Source organism: Tursiops truncatus, chromosome 1 (assembly GCF_011762595.2).
Source record: "Tursiops truncatus isolate mTurTru1 chromosome 1, mTurTru1.mat.Y, whole genome shotgun sequence".
In the NCBI taxonomy this organism is placed as follows: domain Eukaryota; kingdom Metazoa; phylum Chordata; class Mammalia; order Artiodactyla; family Delphinidae; genus Tursiops; species Tursiops truncatus.
The window spans coordinates 174,412,466-174,432,015 of NC_047034.1; the positions used below are offsets into that span (position 1 = coordinate 174,412,466).

A 19,550-nucleotide genomic window follows, 5' to 3' on the forward strand; every position below is an offset into this window, starting at 1 on the left:
GGGAGTAAGTTGTTTTTTACATGGAAGAATCATTCGTATGCTTGCATGCAGGCAGGAAAGATCCGGGAGACCAGGAATTTGATGCTAAAGGAAGGAGAGAGGAGAGGTGCTGGAGCAATGTCCTAGAGTTGGGAGAGATGCTGAGATCCCGAGCAGAGAGGAGGATGCCCTTAGCCAGCAGCCTGGGTGTTTATCCATAGTCACAGGGGAGAAAGCTGAGGCCCTGGGCACAGATACGGTGGGAGGCTAGATGTGGTGGGAGAGCCTGAGGTGTTCTCTTGTGTTTATTTTATCCCCTCAGTGAAATGGGCAGCCAGGTAACCAGGTGACGGTAATGGTGGGGTGAGGTCAGAGGTTTGAGGAGAGAAGACAGGGTGTGAGATAGTCTCTCTAAAAGAGTGTATGGATGGTGGAGGTTGGGAGGCTGGATAATGGCTCCCAGAAAGACATTGACGTCCGAATCCCTGAAATCTGTGAATGTAACCTGGCAGGATCTTGAAACGGGGAGATTCTCCTCGATTCCCTAGGTGGAGCCAATGTAGTCACATGTGGGAGGCTGAGGGAGATTTGACTATGGAAGGTATTACACTGCTGGCTTTGAAAATGGGGGAAGGAGCCACAACCCAAGGAATGAAGGTACCTCTAGAAGCTGAAGGCAAGGAAACGAATTCTCCCCTAGAGGCTCCAGCAACAGACTCCCCTTTACAGCCTAGCCTCCCTGGTGACCCCTTGATTTCCGACTTCTGATTCCAGAACTACAGAGAATGAACTAATGTTGTTTTAAGCCACTAAGTTTGTCTCGTTTGTTACAGCAGCAATAGTGAACCCAAGCAGGACCCTGTGGGGGCTCCTGGGCAAGGAAGCCTTGCTGTGTCCCCCATTTCTTTTTTTTTTTTTTTTTTTTTTTTTGTGGTACGCGGGCCTCTCACTGTTGTGGCCTGTTGCAGAGCACAGGCTCTGGACGCGCAGGCTCAGTGGCCACGGCTCACGGGCCCAGCCGCTCCGCGGCATGTGGGATCTTCCCGGACCCGGGGCATGAACCCGTGTCCCCTGCATCAGCAGGCGGACTCTCAACCACTGCGCCACCAGGGAAGCCCCCCCATTTCTTGATTGTAGGGAATAGACTCCAGCCTTCATGACCTTCCCTGAGTCCCAAAGAGCAGATTCGAACAGTTGCTAATCAGGGAAGGGGTGGGGGGGATGCAGAGAAAAGGGAGGAGCAGTCAAGAAACAATGGTGCAGCCTCGGGGCAGGGTCCTGGTTCCACCTAAAGGGATACACATAGCAGTAGCTTTGAGCCCTTCTACAGAACTAAACCCCCCAACAAATGGAAGATGTTAACTGCTGGATGAAGCATTCTTCATTCCAGAGAAGGTCATGGTTTGGCAACCCCACCCGTAAACCACTGCTAGAAAACTCCTCACCAAATCCCCCTCCCCACGCCAGGTAGGGACACACAGTTTGTTTTTTGGTTTTTGGTTTATTTTTTGCGGTACGCGGGCCTCTCACTGTTGTGGCCTCTCCCGTTGCGGAGCACAGGCTCCGGACGCGCAGGCTCAGCGGCCACGGCTCACGGGCCCAGCCGCTCCGCGGCATGTGGGATCTTCCCGGACCGGGGCACGAACCCGTGTTCCCTGCATCGGCAGGCGGACCCTCAATCACTTGCCACCAGGGAAGCCCGGGACACACAGTTTTTGAGGGCACAGGCCCACTATGTCCCCTTTGCCTGGCAAAGCAATAAAGCTATTCTTTTCTACTTCACCCGAAACTCTGTCTCCGAGACTCGATTTGGCACCGGTGCACAGAGGCTGAGTTTTTGGCATCAAGAGGAGGTCCAGGAAGTCACCAAGAATAAAGGTGTGTCCGGTGAGGGAGTGACAGAAAACAGAGAAGGAGTCTGAGTGAATTCAGGGGCCAGGGTCTCTCTCCTATTCAGGCCTCGACATGAGGAAACCCCTTTGCCTGCAACCTCCTCCCAATCCTTTATTCTGGAAAACTCCTTGTTCATGCCTTAGGAACAGGTTAGAGGTCACCTCCAGAACCCTTCCCCTGATCCCCTGGCTGTGGTTGGGGTCTTCCTCTGCTCCCAGAGACCCTGTGCTCATCACCCAGTTACCCCAAAACTGGGTTTGCCTCTTGTTGGGTGTTGAACAAGCCGAAGATCAAGAGAAGGATTTATGATTACTTGCAGTAAGTCAGGAGCACACCGGGGGTCTCTCCCAAAGCAATGTCTTCCCAAACAGCAAAATTGGGGAAGTTTTAAGCTAAGTGTACACGTGTATACATGAAGGGGCTTGGGCAGCAGGCAGAGTCCAAGCTTTAGTTGATTGAAGTCATGAGGGTCAGAAAAGGTCCACATCCTCGTCCTTCAGGCCCTAGTTGATCTGGCGGTCGATTGCATCAGGCCAATCTTCACCATTGATACAGAACTGGGAGTCTTTACAACTGATGCATTATCTTTGCTATTGTCACTTCTCTTGCCCGACTATTGTTTGTTTCTTCATTCCTTTGCTCAAGATCATTGATTACTGAGACCTGTTCAAGGGCAAGCATTGTGGCCAGGTTTAGGTCACAAAACAGCTTAAGCCAAAAATGGCTTCTCTTCTGTCAAGAAAGCCATCCCGGACTTCCCTGGTGGCACAGTGGTTAAGAATCCGCTTGCCAATGCAGGGGACACGGGTTCGAGTCTTGGTCCAGGAAGATCCCACATGCCACAGAGCAACTAAGCCCGTGCGCCACAACTACTGAGCCTGTGCTCTAGAGCCTGCGTGCCACAACTACTGAGCCCGTGTGCCACAACTACTGAAGCCCGCGCGCCTAGAGCCCATGCTCCTCAACAAAGTGAAGCCACCGCAATGAGAAGCCTGCGCGCCGCAATGAGTAGCCCCCGCTCGCCACAACTAGAGAAAGCCCCCATGCAGCAACAAAGACCCAACGCAGCCAAAAATTAATTCATTCATTAATTTAAAAAAAAAGAAAGCCACCCCTGGTTCTCTTTCTCCAAGGACCCCCTAACTTACCTGCTTACAGTCTGAGCACGCAGTGATGGGCCTCATAGGTGTCTCCGAGATTGGGGCCTCCTGGAGGCCAGAGTCTTGTTTCCCTGAGTGAGGAGGGACAGCACGTGAACAAGCAGACCTGCAGAGACCACCGCAACCCTCAGAGAGGGCCCAGGAGACCAAGGTGATGGACGGGGCAAGTGATGAGGGCATATTTGGAGGCCGGCTGGGTGGCTCTGGACAAAGGGCTGCCTTGCCACTGTTCACAGGTCCGAGGGCACAGCCGGGCTCTCAGCTGTAATGCAGGTGCTTCTGGGGTCCCGCCACAGCCTGGACTTGTCAGACTCCAGTGGCCATAACCTTCTCCCCCTCACACTGGTGTCAGGCACTAGGACCATGGACATCCCCCAGCTCAGACCCGAAGACAGAGCCAGCAGCCAGTGTGTAAAACAAACGAAAGGTTTATTTATAAGCAGGGATGTCGTCTGGGATACATACAGTGCAAACTCCCGTCTTGGGATCAACACAAGCCCACAAGCTGGAAAACTGTTACCAAATTAGGTCGAATGGACCCCCCCACTTAGGCCCTAGCCTGGCTGAGGCCCCCTGCCTTGGCAGTAGAAGGTCCTCTTTCCATTTGGGTTCGCACAGCCAAAAACAAAACCGAAGCTGAGATTAGAGCGGCGCGAGATTTATTCAATGGCCAGGGAATGGAGAAGCAGGAACTTAGTTCGTAAATGCACTTCTCGCCTTAATGGTGAGAGGGATTTACTTTTAAGGAGTGAGGACAATGGGGGTTAGAGTGAGACGAATGATGGGGAGGCAAATGCATTACTTTTCTGGGAAAGAGGCAGGGTTTTCCTAGAAATGGGGTGCTATCCCTTTTCTGTCCTTTTTTGGTCAGTGACTTCCGGTCACAGCCATTGTAGGTGTGTCATTTAGTAGCTAATGTAGTAAAGTCAGTGTAGAATGAGACTCAGGGTCTACGAGAGGTCAGATTCATCACCCTCTTGGTTTCAGCGGGTCCTATCCAGTTTTTGTTTCCCTCTTCCTATAGCTTCTTTCTTTGTGTCCAGACCCTGCGACTTAAAGGTGTATGTTAGTTCCTGTTCAAGGGAGGGGTTGGTGGGTTTTGACCAAGGGTCTGGTGGCAATTCTGGTAACAAAATGAGGCCACACCCAGAAAGAGTCTCCTTCCAATTCATCCCTGTTCTGCTGGAGTGATGACAATGAGGCCTGAGGTCCTCCCAGGACAGTCCACCAGGGGGCAGAGGTGCTCCACGGCCATAAAGGGTCCAATGTGGTTGGAGACCCTGGCCAGTCCAGGCAGAGGGACATCTTGATTCCGGAGTGGGAAGCCTTTCTTCACTCCATGGTAGTGGCTGGGCTTCTCCTACCCTCCAAAAGTTCAGCTGCCAAGTTCAAGTCCAGTGGAATTTTTCAACAAGGGATCCAGATATCAGGGACCCAACAGTCTTCTCAAGGAGGCCCCCATCCCCCTTCCTTCCAGAATCCGGTTAAGGCCACACTTGTCCACTGTCTACGGGGCCTGGGCATGCGTTTGTGGGGAGTGGGCTGACCCCTTAACGGGGAAGAATCCCTCGGCAAAAGTGTTAGCTTCGGCTGCTTCCGGCAGGCCATCCGATCTGACAACATGGGCTACAGAGAACCACAACACTCAACGCAGACACAGGACTGGCTCTCAGCATCTCACGACCACTCAGGATCTCAGTGGGCACAGTACCAAAGTGGCGCCAAGGCTCCATGGGGACCTGGGACTCCAAGAACAGTGGGAGGGGGTCGGGAGAAACAGGAGCATCCCCTTGGAAGGCAAAGGAGGAAGGTCCAGGCTGAGGTAGGAGGAGATGGCTGCGGGGCCTCAGTCATCTCCAGGTCCTGAAATTCCCTGATAGGAAAAGGTGTGGCCTTGGAGCTCCACACCAGACCGTGGGGGAGGGGAAGCTCAAACTGGGGGTAAACAGGAGCGAAGCTCAAAGGCAGAGGATACAAACTCTGAGTTTGGCTTTTTTACACTTGGCTTGTTTATCCGCATGGTAGCTAATGGGTTTTTTGTTTGTTTTTTTTTTTAATTGCCACATGTTAAAACTGGAAGATTTCCGGTTAGAGGTTTGCCGTCTTAACCAGGTCACAGCCCTCATTCAGGCTGCCTGCCTGGGCATCCGGTTTCCACCCCATGGCACGAGATGGAGCTATAGCAGGAGTGGATTTGGAGGTGGCGCTTCCAGAAGCCCTGAGCTAACCTGGGGGACTCCCGTCCCCTACAGGGGTTGCCACCCGCTCCCTGCACAGAACCATCTGATTGATGACACCCACCCCTACTACCCCCACTGGGACCATCCTGCAGTCTCACATTCAGGCTAAAGCCCTGCTCTTTCCCCACTGCCCCTTCTCCAAGGCTGATGCATGCAGCATCCCTCCTCCCCAGCAGGAAGCCAGAGCCGGGTAGAGCCCAGGGATTAAAAGAAAAGTAAAAACCAAAAACGACAAGGGCTCCAGGAACCAAGCATGCAGGACCGGCTGGAGGGGCAGCTCTCAGAGAGGCAGGGGATTTGTTCCAGGCTGCCCAGCGCATCCGTGTCCACCAGCCTTCCAAGAGAGACACACACCGTGACAGGACACACCATGACTCTCCCTGCCTCGTCTGCCTGCAGGTGAGAGGAAGGCTGAGGCCGTGGAAGCCGCTAAAGGAATTTGGCCCAGAAAGAGTCAGAGTCCTGCGGGGGAGGGGCCTAGAAGGACCAGGGGTTGGTCCCACCTTGGCTGTGACACAGGCCACGCCAGACTGGTTAGCTGGGCTTCATCCCGGCATCAGGTACACCGAGGGGCAGGGGCTTCTCCTCTGGGCTCTGCAGCAGAGTCTCTGGAGCCTCCGGCTGGGACTGGAAAGGGCATTCCTCCTTGGAGAAGGGGACGTGCTCATCTTTCGGGGAGCCAGAGGGGCTGGTGTCTGTGTCCCTCGTGGAGCTGGCCTGGGAGGGGCATTGAGAGCTGTGGTCAGAGCCGCTGCAAACGTTGACAATGCAGGTGACATTGACCTGGGTCCCGTGGCCACCAGATGATGCTTCTGCTAAACACAAGACAGGAGAAAGTGGTCAGCTGGGGCCTTGGGGTGGGGGGTGTCTTCACAGCCTGCCTCCTGCCCGAGAGGCAGATTAAGACATGCGGGGGAAGAGCACTGTGCCAGGAGGCAAGAGGCCCCTGTTCTAGCTCAGCTTTGCTGTGTCATCTTGGGCAAGTCCCGTAAACCTTTGTGTGCCTCAGTTTCTTCACCTGTCAAATAAGAATACCCCGCCCAAGTCACCCCACAGATGGGAGGAGCCAACTATATAAAGGAAGTGAAGGTGCTCCAAGAACAAAACACACTCCCCACAAGGAGCCGGAGAAGTGCGCCAGGACAGGAAGGATACATTCCAGAGTCTTGGTGAAGCAGTAGAGATGAATTACCTTCCCGAAACTGCAGCAAGGCATCAGCAGCCCTGGCCACACCAGCTATGAAAAGGCGAGACCCCTGCCACTGGCCCATCATCTCTATGCCAAGGAACCAACATCAAAGGGCTTGGAAATTGCTCCTTTACGGAAATTAAACATCGACCCTGAACTTGTCTTCATTCACAGCAAACCTTTTCCTTCCACATAGAGCTGCCTCTAAGATTTCATAAATCTGGGATTCCAGGATGGGGTGTGGTGGGGACGTAGTTTGTCCTCATCACTGAGGCCGGGATGCCCGGAGCTCCGCAGCCTGACCGTGCTGGGTTTGGATCCCTGCTCTGCCTCCATAAACTTGGCCGAGTCACTTAAACTCTTGGAGCTTCCATTTGCTCAGCTGTGAAATGGGTCTAATGACCCTTTCCATCCCCTCGAGGCAAGGATGACTGCCCTGTTCACTGCCGTATCTCTGGAGCCTGCATGGCTCCTAGAGACGGGGTGACAGGCTCAGTGAAGCAGGGGTTCACGCTGGGCCCATATATCCAACCACGTCTTCTGTACCTCAGCTTGATTCCACCCCCATATCCCGTCCAACCTGCTTCTCCCCATCTCAGTTCACACGCCTGCCATCCACCCAGATGCTCAGTCCCAAAGCCTTGGACCCATCTTTCTCTCACACCCCACATCCAAGGCACCAGCGATTCCTACCTGGCCCACCTTCAAGTTCACCACCTCTTGCATACTGCCTGTACCTCCATCCGCTCCCTGGACGAGTGCAGTCTCCTCCTGTCTCCTGGCTTCTACCTGGCCCCTCTGCAGTCTGCTCTCCACCAGCAGCCAGAGCCAGATCATTTCCTTGGCTGCTCCAAACACAGTGCTCACCATGGCCTACGAGGCCCTGCACGACCTGGTGCCTGCCTTCTCCCCACCCCATCTCCTGCTGCTCTGAGATCCTGGCTGGGTTCCCTCCAGCCATACTCACCTCCCTGCAGCTCCCTGAGCCCTCCAAGCCTCAGTGCCTTTGCAACGTGCTGCTCCCTCAGCCTGGAACATTCTTCCCTATTCCCATAGCTCACTCCTTCCTTTACTTGGGCCTCAGCCTGGAGGCCACCTCCTCCAAGAAGCCTCCGTGGCTTCCCTCTCTAAAGGAGGTTCACTCCCACCCATCCATCACTCCCTGTGTCCCTCCCTCTGCTATAATCTCCAGAGCCCCTAGCTCCGCCCACTGTGCAATCCATTTCTGGAGTTCTCATTGGGTTCTCCCCGACCAGACCCTGAGTCCAGAAGGGTGGGGCCTTTCTGACTGTTCCCTGTTGTGGCCCTAGTGCCTATAACAGGGACACGTGTGAATGAATAAAATCCAGCCCACAGGTGTGTTCTGTTCTTGGTGGTGGTAGTATTTTTAAGTGAATTGGCTGCCAACATTCAAAATTCAGGAGTTTACATTTTAAGAATCTGGATTTAGAGCTTCCCTTGGGAGCCAGATGGGGGAGAGCGGGCTCTGCAGAACCCACAGACCTGAATGCGACTGGCAGCAAGGGCTTCAGGACACAGGTTCACCCCCGCCTCCCCTCCCAGCCCTGTGGGCATCTGAGTTTCCTAACCAGTGAGGGACTAAATAGTGGATAGGCTGAGGAGATCAATGTAAGGGCCGGACACAGAATAGCCCCTCAAAAAGGATGGTTGTTGCTGCTGTTACTATGGCGGCCTGAGTGTCCAGGGCTTGCCAGGAGGACCGGCTGTTTGTTTTCCAGTCTAGTTTGTTTCCGGGAGGAGGATGGAGCTGGCGAGCTGCTCTGCTCAGAACAGCCCCAAACAAGCAGGGTGGAGGTGGGGTGCTAAAATCATGGGGCCGGAAGGAACTTTCCATCCTGGGCCTCCACAGCACCAAATGTCACTCAGAGTCACCAAGGTCGTGCACACTGTGAACGAGACATTGCGGGGGCAGATGGGGGACCAGGAGGGGTCACAGACCTGAGGTTTACCCATTCGCACGGCGGGGAGAGGTGCTCGGGTGGGACGGAGAGGAGGGGAGAGCAGAGGCCAGAGAGGCGCAGAAGGAACAGAAAAGAGACAGCGGGTGGGAGGGCGGAGCAGACACGGTCAGGGCTCCCCAAGGAGGAAGCCACACCAGGATGCGTGTGGAAGAGGTGTCGCAAAGAAAGCGGAAAGATGAATCTAAGAGGTAGAAGAAGACCAAGAGCTTTATATTCTGATCTCATTTATTCATTCGACAAACATTTAGGGCCACCTGCTATGTTCCAGGCACTGACCCAGTCCCTTCCTTGGGGAGCTCTCAGGCTGGGGTGAGGGCACTGACGAGACATCACACTGATGAGGGTGGGTGATGATGGGAAACTAGAAGTGGGACGCCGCAGCCCACCGCCTGAGTCAGGAGGCAGGTAGTGAATGCTGTCGCAGCCCTGCCAAGGAGCTGCCATGCTCATCTCTAGGACAGGAAGCTGAGGCTTGGCAGGGTTAAGGAGCCTGTTCAGAGTCTCACGGCACCAGAACGGCCGGGAGGGCATCTGGGAATGAACCAAGGCCACGGTCATTCCTCAACCCGCCAGCCAGCGCTGCCAGGTGAGGGGGGAGATGCAGGCCAGCGGGCTTGGCCTCTCACTACAAAACATGCCCGAGGAAGCCCCAGGCTTTCTGGGGGACCCCCGCAGGGGCCTCCTACAATGTGGGCACTGCAGATGCCCACCAGGGGTGACACTGGTCACAGACCAGGTCCAGGGCTAAATGCAGACTGTGTAAACAGAGCACGGGCTTCTCCAGACCCCACGTGGGATCCGCAGTCCTGATGCCTCAGGCCCAAAGGGACCGGACTACAGGCACAGTGAGTAGAGTCCCAGGGACATCATTTACTCATTCAGCTTTCCAGGCTGACCCTGGACCCTGAGAGCCCAGGGGTGATTCCTGGCTCTTCTGTTTACCAGCTGTGTCTTTGAATAAGCAGTTTAACCTCTCTGAGACTCAGTTTCCTCATCTGGTAAGATGAGGAAATATAATAGGTATTAATATTGTAAAAATAATATAATTATAATATATACTCTAATAATATATTAATAATAAAATAATATATTATCTAATACAATATATAACAATATAATATATAACAACATACATAATATACAATAAATATATAATTATGACGTATTACAATATTAACATATAGCATGTCATATGCTATATTATATATAACATCAATGTATAAGTTAACATATTAATATAACATTTATATATATAAAATGTTAATATATAATATATTACATACTACATATATATAGCATCAATATCAATGTATTATTCATATATTGATATATAATATTTACATAGTATAACACTGTTATATGCTATTTTACATATTATATATTATATGTATTATAATATATAGGAAAACTCCCTGCCTGGATACTGGGGACACAGAGGATAAGCTGAGATGGTCTAGAAGGAAGGGTGTTCCTGGTGCGAGAACCCGCAGGGCAAAGGTGGGAGGGATGTGGGGGTTCCGAGAACAGAAAGAAGCTTGTGGCTCAGTTTCACCTGAGGAGGCAGAGGGAAGGAGGCTGGAGGGGGGCCCAGACTGGTGGTGCAGGGCTTCCAGTGTCCTGCTAGGAGCTCAGGCCTCATCCTGCAGGGGAGGCCCAGGAAGAGACAGCTCAGCCAGAAATGAGGAAGAAACACACTGGGGAGGGGGGTGGGGGAGGAAGCCAGGGGGGCTCCCGCCTCTTACCTGAGCTGCCGCAGCTGTCCGGGGCCTTCCCCACGCCCGGCGCCTGCAGCTGGGGCCTGGTGGGCGCCCTCCTGTCCGCAGCGCCAGCCGAGCTCTCCAGGGAACTGCTGCTGGAGCTTGGCGCCGTGGTCAGCAGATGCTGCTGCTCGGGGCCTGGGGCACTTCGGGCCTTATCAGCTGGCAGATGCGGCTGGATGGGGAGACGAGGGGGGAGGGAGGACGGTCAGCCCATCAGCCGGCTCCTTGCCCCTTCTTCCCTCTCACCACCATCAGCACTTCACAGTTTACACAGCACTTCTGCACATGCTCTCCACACACAGCACTTTTAGGACGTGTGATTCTCTGTGGCTTCTGTGATTAGCACCGCTGCCCTGCTGGAGTGTGAGCCCTAAGAGGGCAGGGGCCACGTGGCCCTGTTCACCAAACAGTCTTAGAGGTGAGGCAGGATTTTCACCCTCATTTTGCATAAGGAAGCAGAGGCCCAGAGAAGGAGAGTGACTTTCCTGAGGTCACCCCATCAGCACGGGGCGATGCGGCTCAGCCTAGCAGCCAAGGGCATGGACTCTGGAACCAGACCACATGCATGCAAATCATGACTCCATCACTCACGAGCTCTGCAACCTTGGACAAGTTACTTAAGCTCTCTGTGCCTCTGTTTTTCCATCTATAAAGGAAAGAATAACAACCTACCTCCTAGGGTTATTGAGAAGATTAAATGGCTGAGTTTTTGTAAAGCGCTCAGAACAGTGCCTGTTCTATCGTAAGCGCTGGTCGAGGGTTTGTTAAATCAGGGCTCAGCAAACTACTGCCACGGACCAAGTCCAGCCTGCCACTGTTTCCGTACAGGCTGCGAGCTAAGGATAATTTTCACATTTTTAAATGTTTGAAAAAAATATTTAAAGACTAATATCTTGTGACACGAAGTTATGTGAAGTTCAAATGTCAGTGTCCATAAATACAGTTTTATCAGCACACAGCCACGCCCATTTGTTTATGTTGTGTCTGTGGCTGCCTTCCCACTGCAGTGGCAGGATTGAGGAGATATGACAGAAACCAGATGATCCCAAAAGCCTACAATATTCACCGTCTGGACCTTTACAGAAAACGCCTGCTCGCCCTTGGGTTCAATCAGTCAATCCAGTGTGGACAGTCCTCTCATTTAGGACCCTCAGCCCTGCCGTCTCAGCAACACTTTCCAGATTCCATTCCCCAAGCTGCTCTGTGACTCTCCATCTTTTCCTCATAAAACACAAATCCCAGCAACAGTAATAATAAAATATTAGCTGACGCTTGAATGCATCCAATGCCAAGCACTGTGCTGAAGCCTCTCCAGACACTATCTATACTGATCCTTCCAACAGCCAAGTGTTATCCTCGCTTTGCAGATGCGGAAACCGAGATCCAGAGAGGTTGAGTTACTTGCCCAAGGTCACAGAGTTAGGACGTGGTGCATCTGGGCTAAAACCTATACACCTTTCCTGGGTGTTTGGGGTTTCAGCCCCAGAGGCTCAAGACAAGGTGCCACATTTCCAGACACCCGTGCTGGGAAGCCCTGGAAATTTCACTCCAAGGCGGCTGCCTGTCCGCACCAACTGAACAGGTGCACAAGCCCTTGCCTTGGGGTTCTGGGCGATCACTGGATTCCAGAAACAAGACAGAGGGGCCACATTCTCACCCACTGCCCTGGCCTGCCCAGGATGAGAGGGTCCAGGGTAGAATGAGAACTGAGGCGAGTAAGTGCTGGAGGGATGCAGTCTAGTAGGGCCAGGGAGGTAAGGTCAGAGGTGGAGGACACAGGAAGGACACAGGTGCCAATCCCCGCAGCCCCCAGCCCTGCCTGAGCCCTGCATATCCCGAGGTCAGCTCATAGACTCTCACTCCAGGCCAGGAAGGATCCTTTGTAAGCAGTCCCCATGAGGCCACGGAGGCCCAGAGAGGGTGATTCCCCTGCTCAGTATCACACAGCGGCGCCGTGGCTCAGTGTACACTCTGGCTCAGTGTACCAGAGCTGCGTGCTTCCCACTCAGTCCCGCCCCTGGCTTTGGAGGAATGGAGAGCATTTCAAGTTCATGCTGAACCTTCGCTCAGATGGTCTGACCTTGGTATTTGACCCCACCCCCAGCCCTGCTGGGAGCCTGGACAGGCAGGGGAGAGGGAGGGGGAGGAGGCACATCCAAATGTCATTCTTCACACCCCCCAGAGAAGGGGCTTTTCAGCCTGCGTCGCACTTTTCTGCTGGTGGCTAGGGCCAGGCAGAACAGAAACCCCAAAGGTCACAGCTTGCCTCCCTCCCCCAAAAGCCACGAGTCACAAAGTTCAGGCAGGCTCTGAGTGGGGCAGATGTACTGAGTCCTGTTCCTTGGGCTGGGACCCCAGGAAGGGGAAGCCCTGAGGGGGCTCACTGAACAAACAGGATCCCAGCCGGCCCTCCTCACCTCCCAGCCTGGCCCCACCACGGGCAGAAGCAGAGACCCCAGCAAAGCCGCTGCCTGAGCCTGTGTCTGGCTGCATATGTGCGCGTGTGTTCCTGAGATTCATACACCTGTATGTATAGGTGTTAGGGTGTCTGAAGTGTGCACACACGTGTGTCTCTGTGTGAGGGAGCACGTGTGCATGTCTGTGAGTGGTGCAATTAGGTTGTGTGCTGGAGGTGGTGAAGAGAGGCACTCCTAAGTCTGTGTCTCAGGCCACCCATTCGCTGTGTGACCGTGGGAAAGGTACTTAACTTCTCTGAGCCCAAGATTCCTGGGCTGTAAAACTGGGGCAATAATCATACGGCCTGTGTCACAGCATGGCTGTGAGACTGAACAACGCTCAGTACTGTGCCCGGCCCACATTCAGCACCGCATGAACATTCTCCCTCTTTATGAAACGAGAGCCTGTGTGAGTGTGTCTGTGGCAGTGATTGTGGGTGAGCTCGCATGTGTGGTTACGCTGGCCTTTTCTGAACAAAGGGAAGCCACCGTCCTGCCATGCCTTGGCGTTACAAGGAGGAACAGGGAAGTGCTGAGTCGCCATGCTTCCAACCCCAGGGGCCTGGGCCAGGAGCATTAGACTAGGCCGCCGTCAGCAGGACCACTGCCAGCCGGCTGAGGAACGGAGTGGGGCGCAGGCTGAGCATGGGGGTGACGGCAGGGCTGGGAGCCCGGGGACGGAAGGGTACCTGGGAAGGGGACCAACCTCTGAGGGCAGTCCCTGCTGGGGATGGGGGGGTGCCTGGAACAATTCTGAACATCTGCCCTGGGCGAACAGGACGGTGGGTAAAGACAAGTCCTGCAGATTCAGACTGAGTTTCAAAGCTGGGCTCTGCCCCTCGCCAAGTGGCCTAACCTTACACGGGTACCTGAACCTCCCTGAGTCTCAGTTTCTTCATCTGTGAAATAGGGATGATGACACTGTGTACCTCACAGGGGGCGTGTGAGGATGCAGGCCCTGGCCCGGGGCTCAGCCAGTGGGACGCTAGAACCAGCTCAGACTCATGCGTGTTTCTTCCCAGCTCCACATTCAGTAAGTAGCTTGAAATTGGCCATGGTGGGAGCCGTTTATAACACAGAAATGAGCGAACTCCACGAATCAGGGTTTTGGGTTTTTTTTTCCCCACCTGGAGGGCCAGTTACCAGCACATCCCTGGGCTCTACATGCAATAGCACTCAACAAACAGCAGTGGAGTCGCTCACATTCAGTGAACACAAAACTCAGTGAAAGAAAAGGGGAAGCGGGGGCTCCAGGCCACACCTGAGACAGCTTTACTGCACCCAGTATTGGGAAACACTTGGTCAGCAAAGAGAAAGTGGCAGCCGGGTGCCGGGGTGGAGCTTAGAGAGCGCACTTGCTCTATGGACCACCAGGCGGCAACTGTCAGTGTCACTGAACTGCAGCCCGAAGAAGGAAGGAGTGGCATCCACACACTGGGGAAATGGGAAATAGTTTGAACTCCCAAACCAGTGTTTCTGTCTGCTGAAATACCGTAGGGCAGGTCAAAGAGCACTGGGCCAGGAGTCCAGAGACATATTGCTGTGTGACCTTGGGCAAGTCATTTTCCCTCTCTGTGCCTCTTTTCTTGTCAGGACAATCAGAGGATGAAATCAGTCTGGTCCCTACCAAGGCCAAAACCCTGTGTAAACCTCAGGCACTGGGCCACCAGGACTGAGCTTCACCCTAGCACAGTGGTTCCCAACCGGGGGTGATCCTGCCCTCCAGGGGCCCTTTGGCAATGTCTGGAGACATTTTGCTTCTCACTCCTGGGAGGCAGTGCTACTGGCATCTAGGGGGGAGAGGCCAGCGATATTGCTGAATAGACTACAACGCACAGGACAGCCCCTCATGACAAAGAATTAGCAGGCAGAGTTGAGAAACCCTGCCCCAGCAGGACGGGGGACATGGAGGGAACTCTTTGGACTCTTGTTTCCTCATCTGTAAAACTGGATATAAAAACCTATAAAAAATCCTGCACAGACTCTACTTCATGAAAATGATCAGAGGGTGAAGTTGGGGGAGGACCCAGGCCCAGACCACTAGTCTTAACCTCAACCCCAGAGATGAGCCCCCAGGAAGGACCCTCTGTGGAACACTTGAGTACCCTAGCACACAGCTTGAGAACCACTGCTCCATGAGGAAGTGCTTTGTAAACATGATGGAGATGCTGAGAACTGTTGCCAGCTGGGTGAAAGGCACAGCCCTGCAAGCTGGCTGAGACACTGTCCCCATTTAACGGTGAGGAAACAGCCATGAGCAATTTCATGTCAGTCCAAGGTCACACCATGGGTCCATGACTACACGCTTGCCACTGACACCACTGACCCCTCTGCTCCCTGATATGGCCTTTCACCCTCAAGTCACCTTTACTAGTCCCAGCAACAGACCCTGGCTGGCCTTTTCTCAGCCTCCCAGGGCTCTGCACGCTGCCTGACGCTGGACAGACCAACCTAGAGAATTCACTGCTTCCCATGGGACAACCCAGCCCAGCAGGAAGAAGACAAGGGAAGGAGGAGGGGGAAGGCAGAGGGGCACTCACCACCTTGGCGTCTCCGTGCAGGCAGAAGGGCTTCTCTGCAAAGAGGAGAGAGGGAACAAGTCAGAGACACTGACTTCCTCAGGTCACATCTGTTCTAACTAGGAGGGATCACGGGGCCCAAGCAGAAGCAGTTGGAGTAGGCCCAGCCCCGGGGGGAGCAATTACCTATCAGACAAGGTACACAGAAGCCCCCATACCCAACTCTCCAGCCAGCCCTCAACACCCGCCCCAAACCATTCTTCAGCCTGCCTCCCTTTGCTCATACCATGCCCCCTGCTTTGCATGCCCTTTCTTTCCTGCACTCATGTCCCCATCAAAATCTTGCCCAGCTCAGATGCCACCTGCTCCAGAAGGCCTGAACCTCCAGGATTCCCAGACAAGAATCCTGGACTTCTGCCCTCTTGGATAGCCCTGAGGGCATCTTGCCTTTTAGTAGATAAGTTAGTGGAAGTGCCTTCCGCCCCAGGCTCTAAGCTCCTAAGAACAGGGGCTGCCATTCCCAGCTCTGTCTGACCCATAAGGCTGTGCCGAGTGCTGGACTCAGAGGGGTGCCCCAGAAAAGCTTCCTGAACGGATGTGTAAATAGATGGATGAATGAAGGAAGGATGGAATCTTACTTTTTTTCTGGGTCATGATGACACAGTTCACCAGGACTATTATTAGCAGACCCAACGCTGTCACACCCACAATCAGTCCTAGAAGGAAAAGAGAAGTTCAAAACAGCTGCAAAAAGCAAACTCAAATGTACCAGGGACCAGGCAGGTCAGCTGACAACCAAAGATGAGTGGGGTCATCACAGGCGAGGGGCAAGCCCAGTGCAGAGGCCCTCAAATTTGATTACAAAACAACCCAAAATCCGTGCACCAAACGAAACGTGTCTGTAGGCCACACTCAGCCCAAGGGCCACGAGTTTGAGCCCTCTGGCCTGATGTAGTCCTAACCCCAGAAGGGAAGCCCATGAGGTGACCTGGCCCAGCCCACTGTCAAAGCCTAATAGGTTCGTCGGAAACGGCAACCAGGAGACCATCTCCACTTTCACATAAAACGCTGACCCTACCTCTCCCCACCCAGTAATTCCTAGTGGCATTAGTAAGTCTTGGAAGAAGGCAAGTCTCAACGCTACCTACATCCCAGGATGGCGTACAGGGTCTAGTCCATAACAAGCTCTTGGTAAGACTCTAAGATGGGAGGGAGGGAGGGAGGGAGGAAGGATGAATGGGCCCCCTTGTGACTTACCGATGGGAAGAGACATGTTTGCTGTGTTGCGCCCTTCAACTGGGTAACTTGGAGGACCTGGGGCCATCGGGAGCCTCACGGAGGTGCTTGGAGCTGTGCTGGACCCTGGAGTCGGCTCCACGTGTTGGGATCTTGTGAGGGCTGGGCCCGGGGTCACTTTCAGGGTGGGGAGCACAGATGTGCAGACTGCATCCATCTTTGAGGTGCCACGGATGGCCACCGAGCTACAGCTGGGGGAGGAGGGGGCTTGGTCAGGGACAACAGGGGATTGAGTGGCTCAGGGTAGCTGGGCTCACTCGTGGGACCTAGACCAGTGTGCCAGGGGCCCAGCAACTGGGTTAGGGGAGTGGGTTCGTGTGCCACGCCCTCTTTCAAGACTTATGTCCCCTAGGACCCCACCCAGTCTTGACTTCCAGAGCAAAACTCTTGCTCACCATGCTGTCTGTTCAGGGACCCACCCACTGTCAGATAAACCAGTCCTGGCATTGAACAGGGCTCGGCAATGCCTCAACCCGAGGGAGTAACTGAGGGGATTCTGGCCACCACGGCACACTGTCCTGTGCTCTAGGCCTCATGATCACCCAGGGACAGCCCCTCCTTGTTCCTTCAGAAGCAGAGGATTCAGCCACTCACATCCGGTGGGGCCTGCAAGTATCCGTGGATGACGTTGTGTCGGAGAACGTCCCTGGGGCACAGGGAGCGCACGCCACATTTGATGTTGCAGTTCCTTCAAGAAAAATCAGAAACTGTCACCAACTCAGATATTCCATGGAGAGGTGCGCCTCGGCCCTAGGGGAACTGCAGCCCTCGGGGAAGAATGAGGGGCCTGAGGAATTCGGTCTGCACCTCTCCCCTTTAACACGAACACACACACACAACTGGGCGGTTTGTCCTTAACTAATTCTAGTGACTGTGTCTTCCTGGGACACCACCTGATTTTCCAGTAGCCTGGGGCTTAATTTGATCCACCTCTGGATCCCCAGGGCCTAGCACACAGGAGGTGCCTGACCAGGAGTGCTGGAGGAAAGAATGAATCGGGATGGTTGGACAGATGGGTACCAGGCACCTGGCCGCCACTGACGACGCTCCGAGGAAGGAGAGGCCCAAGGGGGTCCCCAAGGACCTCTGGCCCTGGCCCCATACCCGGTTTGGCCACGCCGAAGCCAGGGCCACATTTGCGCAGTGGCACGCACAGCCGGCACCCCTCCTGCCTTCCCAGGGTGCAGTACCAGCCCGGCTTGCAGGTGCAGATGCGGTTCTGTTTTGCTGTGCAGGCTTGAGTTTCCAACTGGTCTAGAGGAGCGAGAAGACAGCCGAGGGTCACTCCTGCCTCCACCAGCCCCACCCACTGCCATGCCCACTCTGTCTTCCCACCCAGCCCCACCACCCCCAGACAGCTCTGATCTCCAGCAGACCGCTGAACCGCCCTCAGGACGGGGCCAAGAGACTGCTGGACACAGAGTCTCCGTCGCAGCATGAACGAGCATGACCGCTTTCCCAAGCATAATGTCCTCAACTCTAAAACCAGGCACCGTTTTCCCACTGCTGCCCTTGGCCTGTCTGCCCCAAGGGGCTATCAAAGAGGACTCGGTGAGACAGAGGATGACAGTGCCACTGATAAAAAGTAAAGAGCCGTATCTGTGCCCTGGGGCATGAAAACAAAGGTCTGGGATAATCCCAGCCAGCTCCCAGGCAAAGGGGCTGGAGTGCACGGTGGCCAGGGGAGGATGCCCAGGACTACCCCTCACTCTGGGCCAACTCACCAGAGCTGCAGCGGGAGTTACAGCTGAAGCACGCAGGGACCAAGTTCCAGAGCTGGGTGTATGTGCTGCTCTCGCAGGAGTCACACACGGTGTCTGAGGTCTTGTTGCATAAGGATTGTACGTGGTAGCCTGAGAAAGCAAGGCCAGCAGTCTCAGCGGAGGAGGGGAGGGCTGGGGGGGTTCTGCCGGGACCCTGGGCTCATCCCTTGTCCTCCAGAGCCCCAGAGTTGCGAGGCCTGGCTGGGAAGGCTCTTTGATGGAGTTTCGACTCTGCATCCTTTCCCATCTAACATGTACCAGCTGTCATGCCATCTTTGAACCCCGCAGTGCTCATAAAATATCTTCCTCTCTGCTCTTTTCAGGTGCCTGGAATTCCACCATTGGAATTGCCTATTATTAGTCAATAACACTTTAGTTAGAACTGGTTTGCCGGTTCCTTTCTTCTTTGTAGTTGGCTGAAATTCTCCAGCTGGGAAAGGTAAAAAAGGCAGTAGTAGTCATCCCTGGTATCCCATCAAGGATGAGGCCATGGGACTCCTGAAGGCCTCCAGAGAAGGCATGCCAGGGGATGGGAGAACACCCAGGCAAACCTTTAAGAAGTTTCTCTTCTGAGTGCCTGTCCCCATTCTTATCCTGCCACCTCCACTGCTGTGCTAATCTAGTAACTTCTTACAGAGACCCTACCGGTTAACAGGAGAAAGAAGAGTCACTTCCCCTGGGGTCTCTTAAAATGGCCATTGGAGGTGACAGGTACATATGTGCCTGCTCACATCTCAGGCTCAAAGCTCTTCAATGCCTTTCTGGATCCTGCAGAAGAAAATCTAAACTCCTTACCATGGTCCCTGCTTACTCACTCTAGGACACACGCTGTTCTCCACGTTCACCAAAGAAGCTAACACCTCAGGGCCTTTGCACATGCTGTTCCCCCCCACCCCGTATGTTTGCATAACTCACTCCCTCACCTCCTGCATGTCTCTGCCCACGTGTCAGCTCCTCAGAAAGGCCTTCCATGACCACCCCATATAGAACAGCATGTCCTACTCTGTCTCTGTCTGCCTTCCCCTGCCTTGTTTCCTTCACAGACCATACGTCTATTTCTTCTACTGGTTTATTTGTCTAGGCCTCTGTTAGAATGCAAAATCCACGAGGGCGAGGATTTTGTCTGCCCTGCTCTCTGTTGTATTCCCAGCACTCAGAACAGTGCCTGACACTCAGAAAATGCTTTATAAACATCACAGGAATAAATTATAAACAAATGAATGGATGGACAGCACCAGGTGTCGGGCCACCTGCCTCTCCCAACTGGGATCAGGCCTCAGGTCCCCCATCTGTGAAATGGGTAGCAGTCACTG

The 19,550-nt window shown here is 54.0% G+C and overlaps 1 protein-coding gene across 3 annotated transcripts in view; it reads right to left on the minus strand.

Annotated features, from left to right (window-relative positions):
* Positions 1–3,437: 3,437 nt before the first annotated feature.
* Positions 3,438–19,550, minus strand: part of TNFRSF1B (TNF receptor superfamily member 1B) — a 35,579-nt gene continuing 19,466 nt past the window's right edge. Inside the window, exons 3-10 of one of the 3 annotated variants that reach the window (XM_033843128.2) lie at positions 18,199–18,327; positions 17,579–17,728; positions 17,069–17,162; positions 16,436–16,665; positions 15,817–15,894; positions 15,200–15,234; positions 10,186–10,375; positions 3,438–6,084 (exon numbers count right to left, since the gene is read on the minus strand). In XM_033843128.2, the coding sequence (XP_033699019.1) occupies positions 5,807–6,084; positions 10,186–10,375; positions 15,200–15,234; positions 15,817–15,894; positions 16,436–16,665; positions 17,069–17,162; positions 17,579–17,728; positions 18,199–18,327 (1,184 nt within the window). In that variant the 3' untranslated portion in view covers positions 3,438–5,806. The other 2 variants (XM_033843123.2, XM_073795886.1) reach the window with 2 other exon arrangements.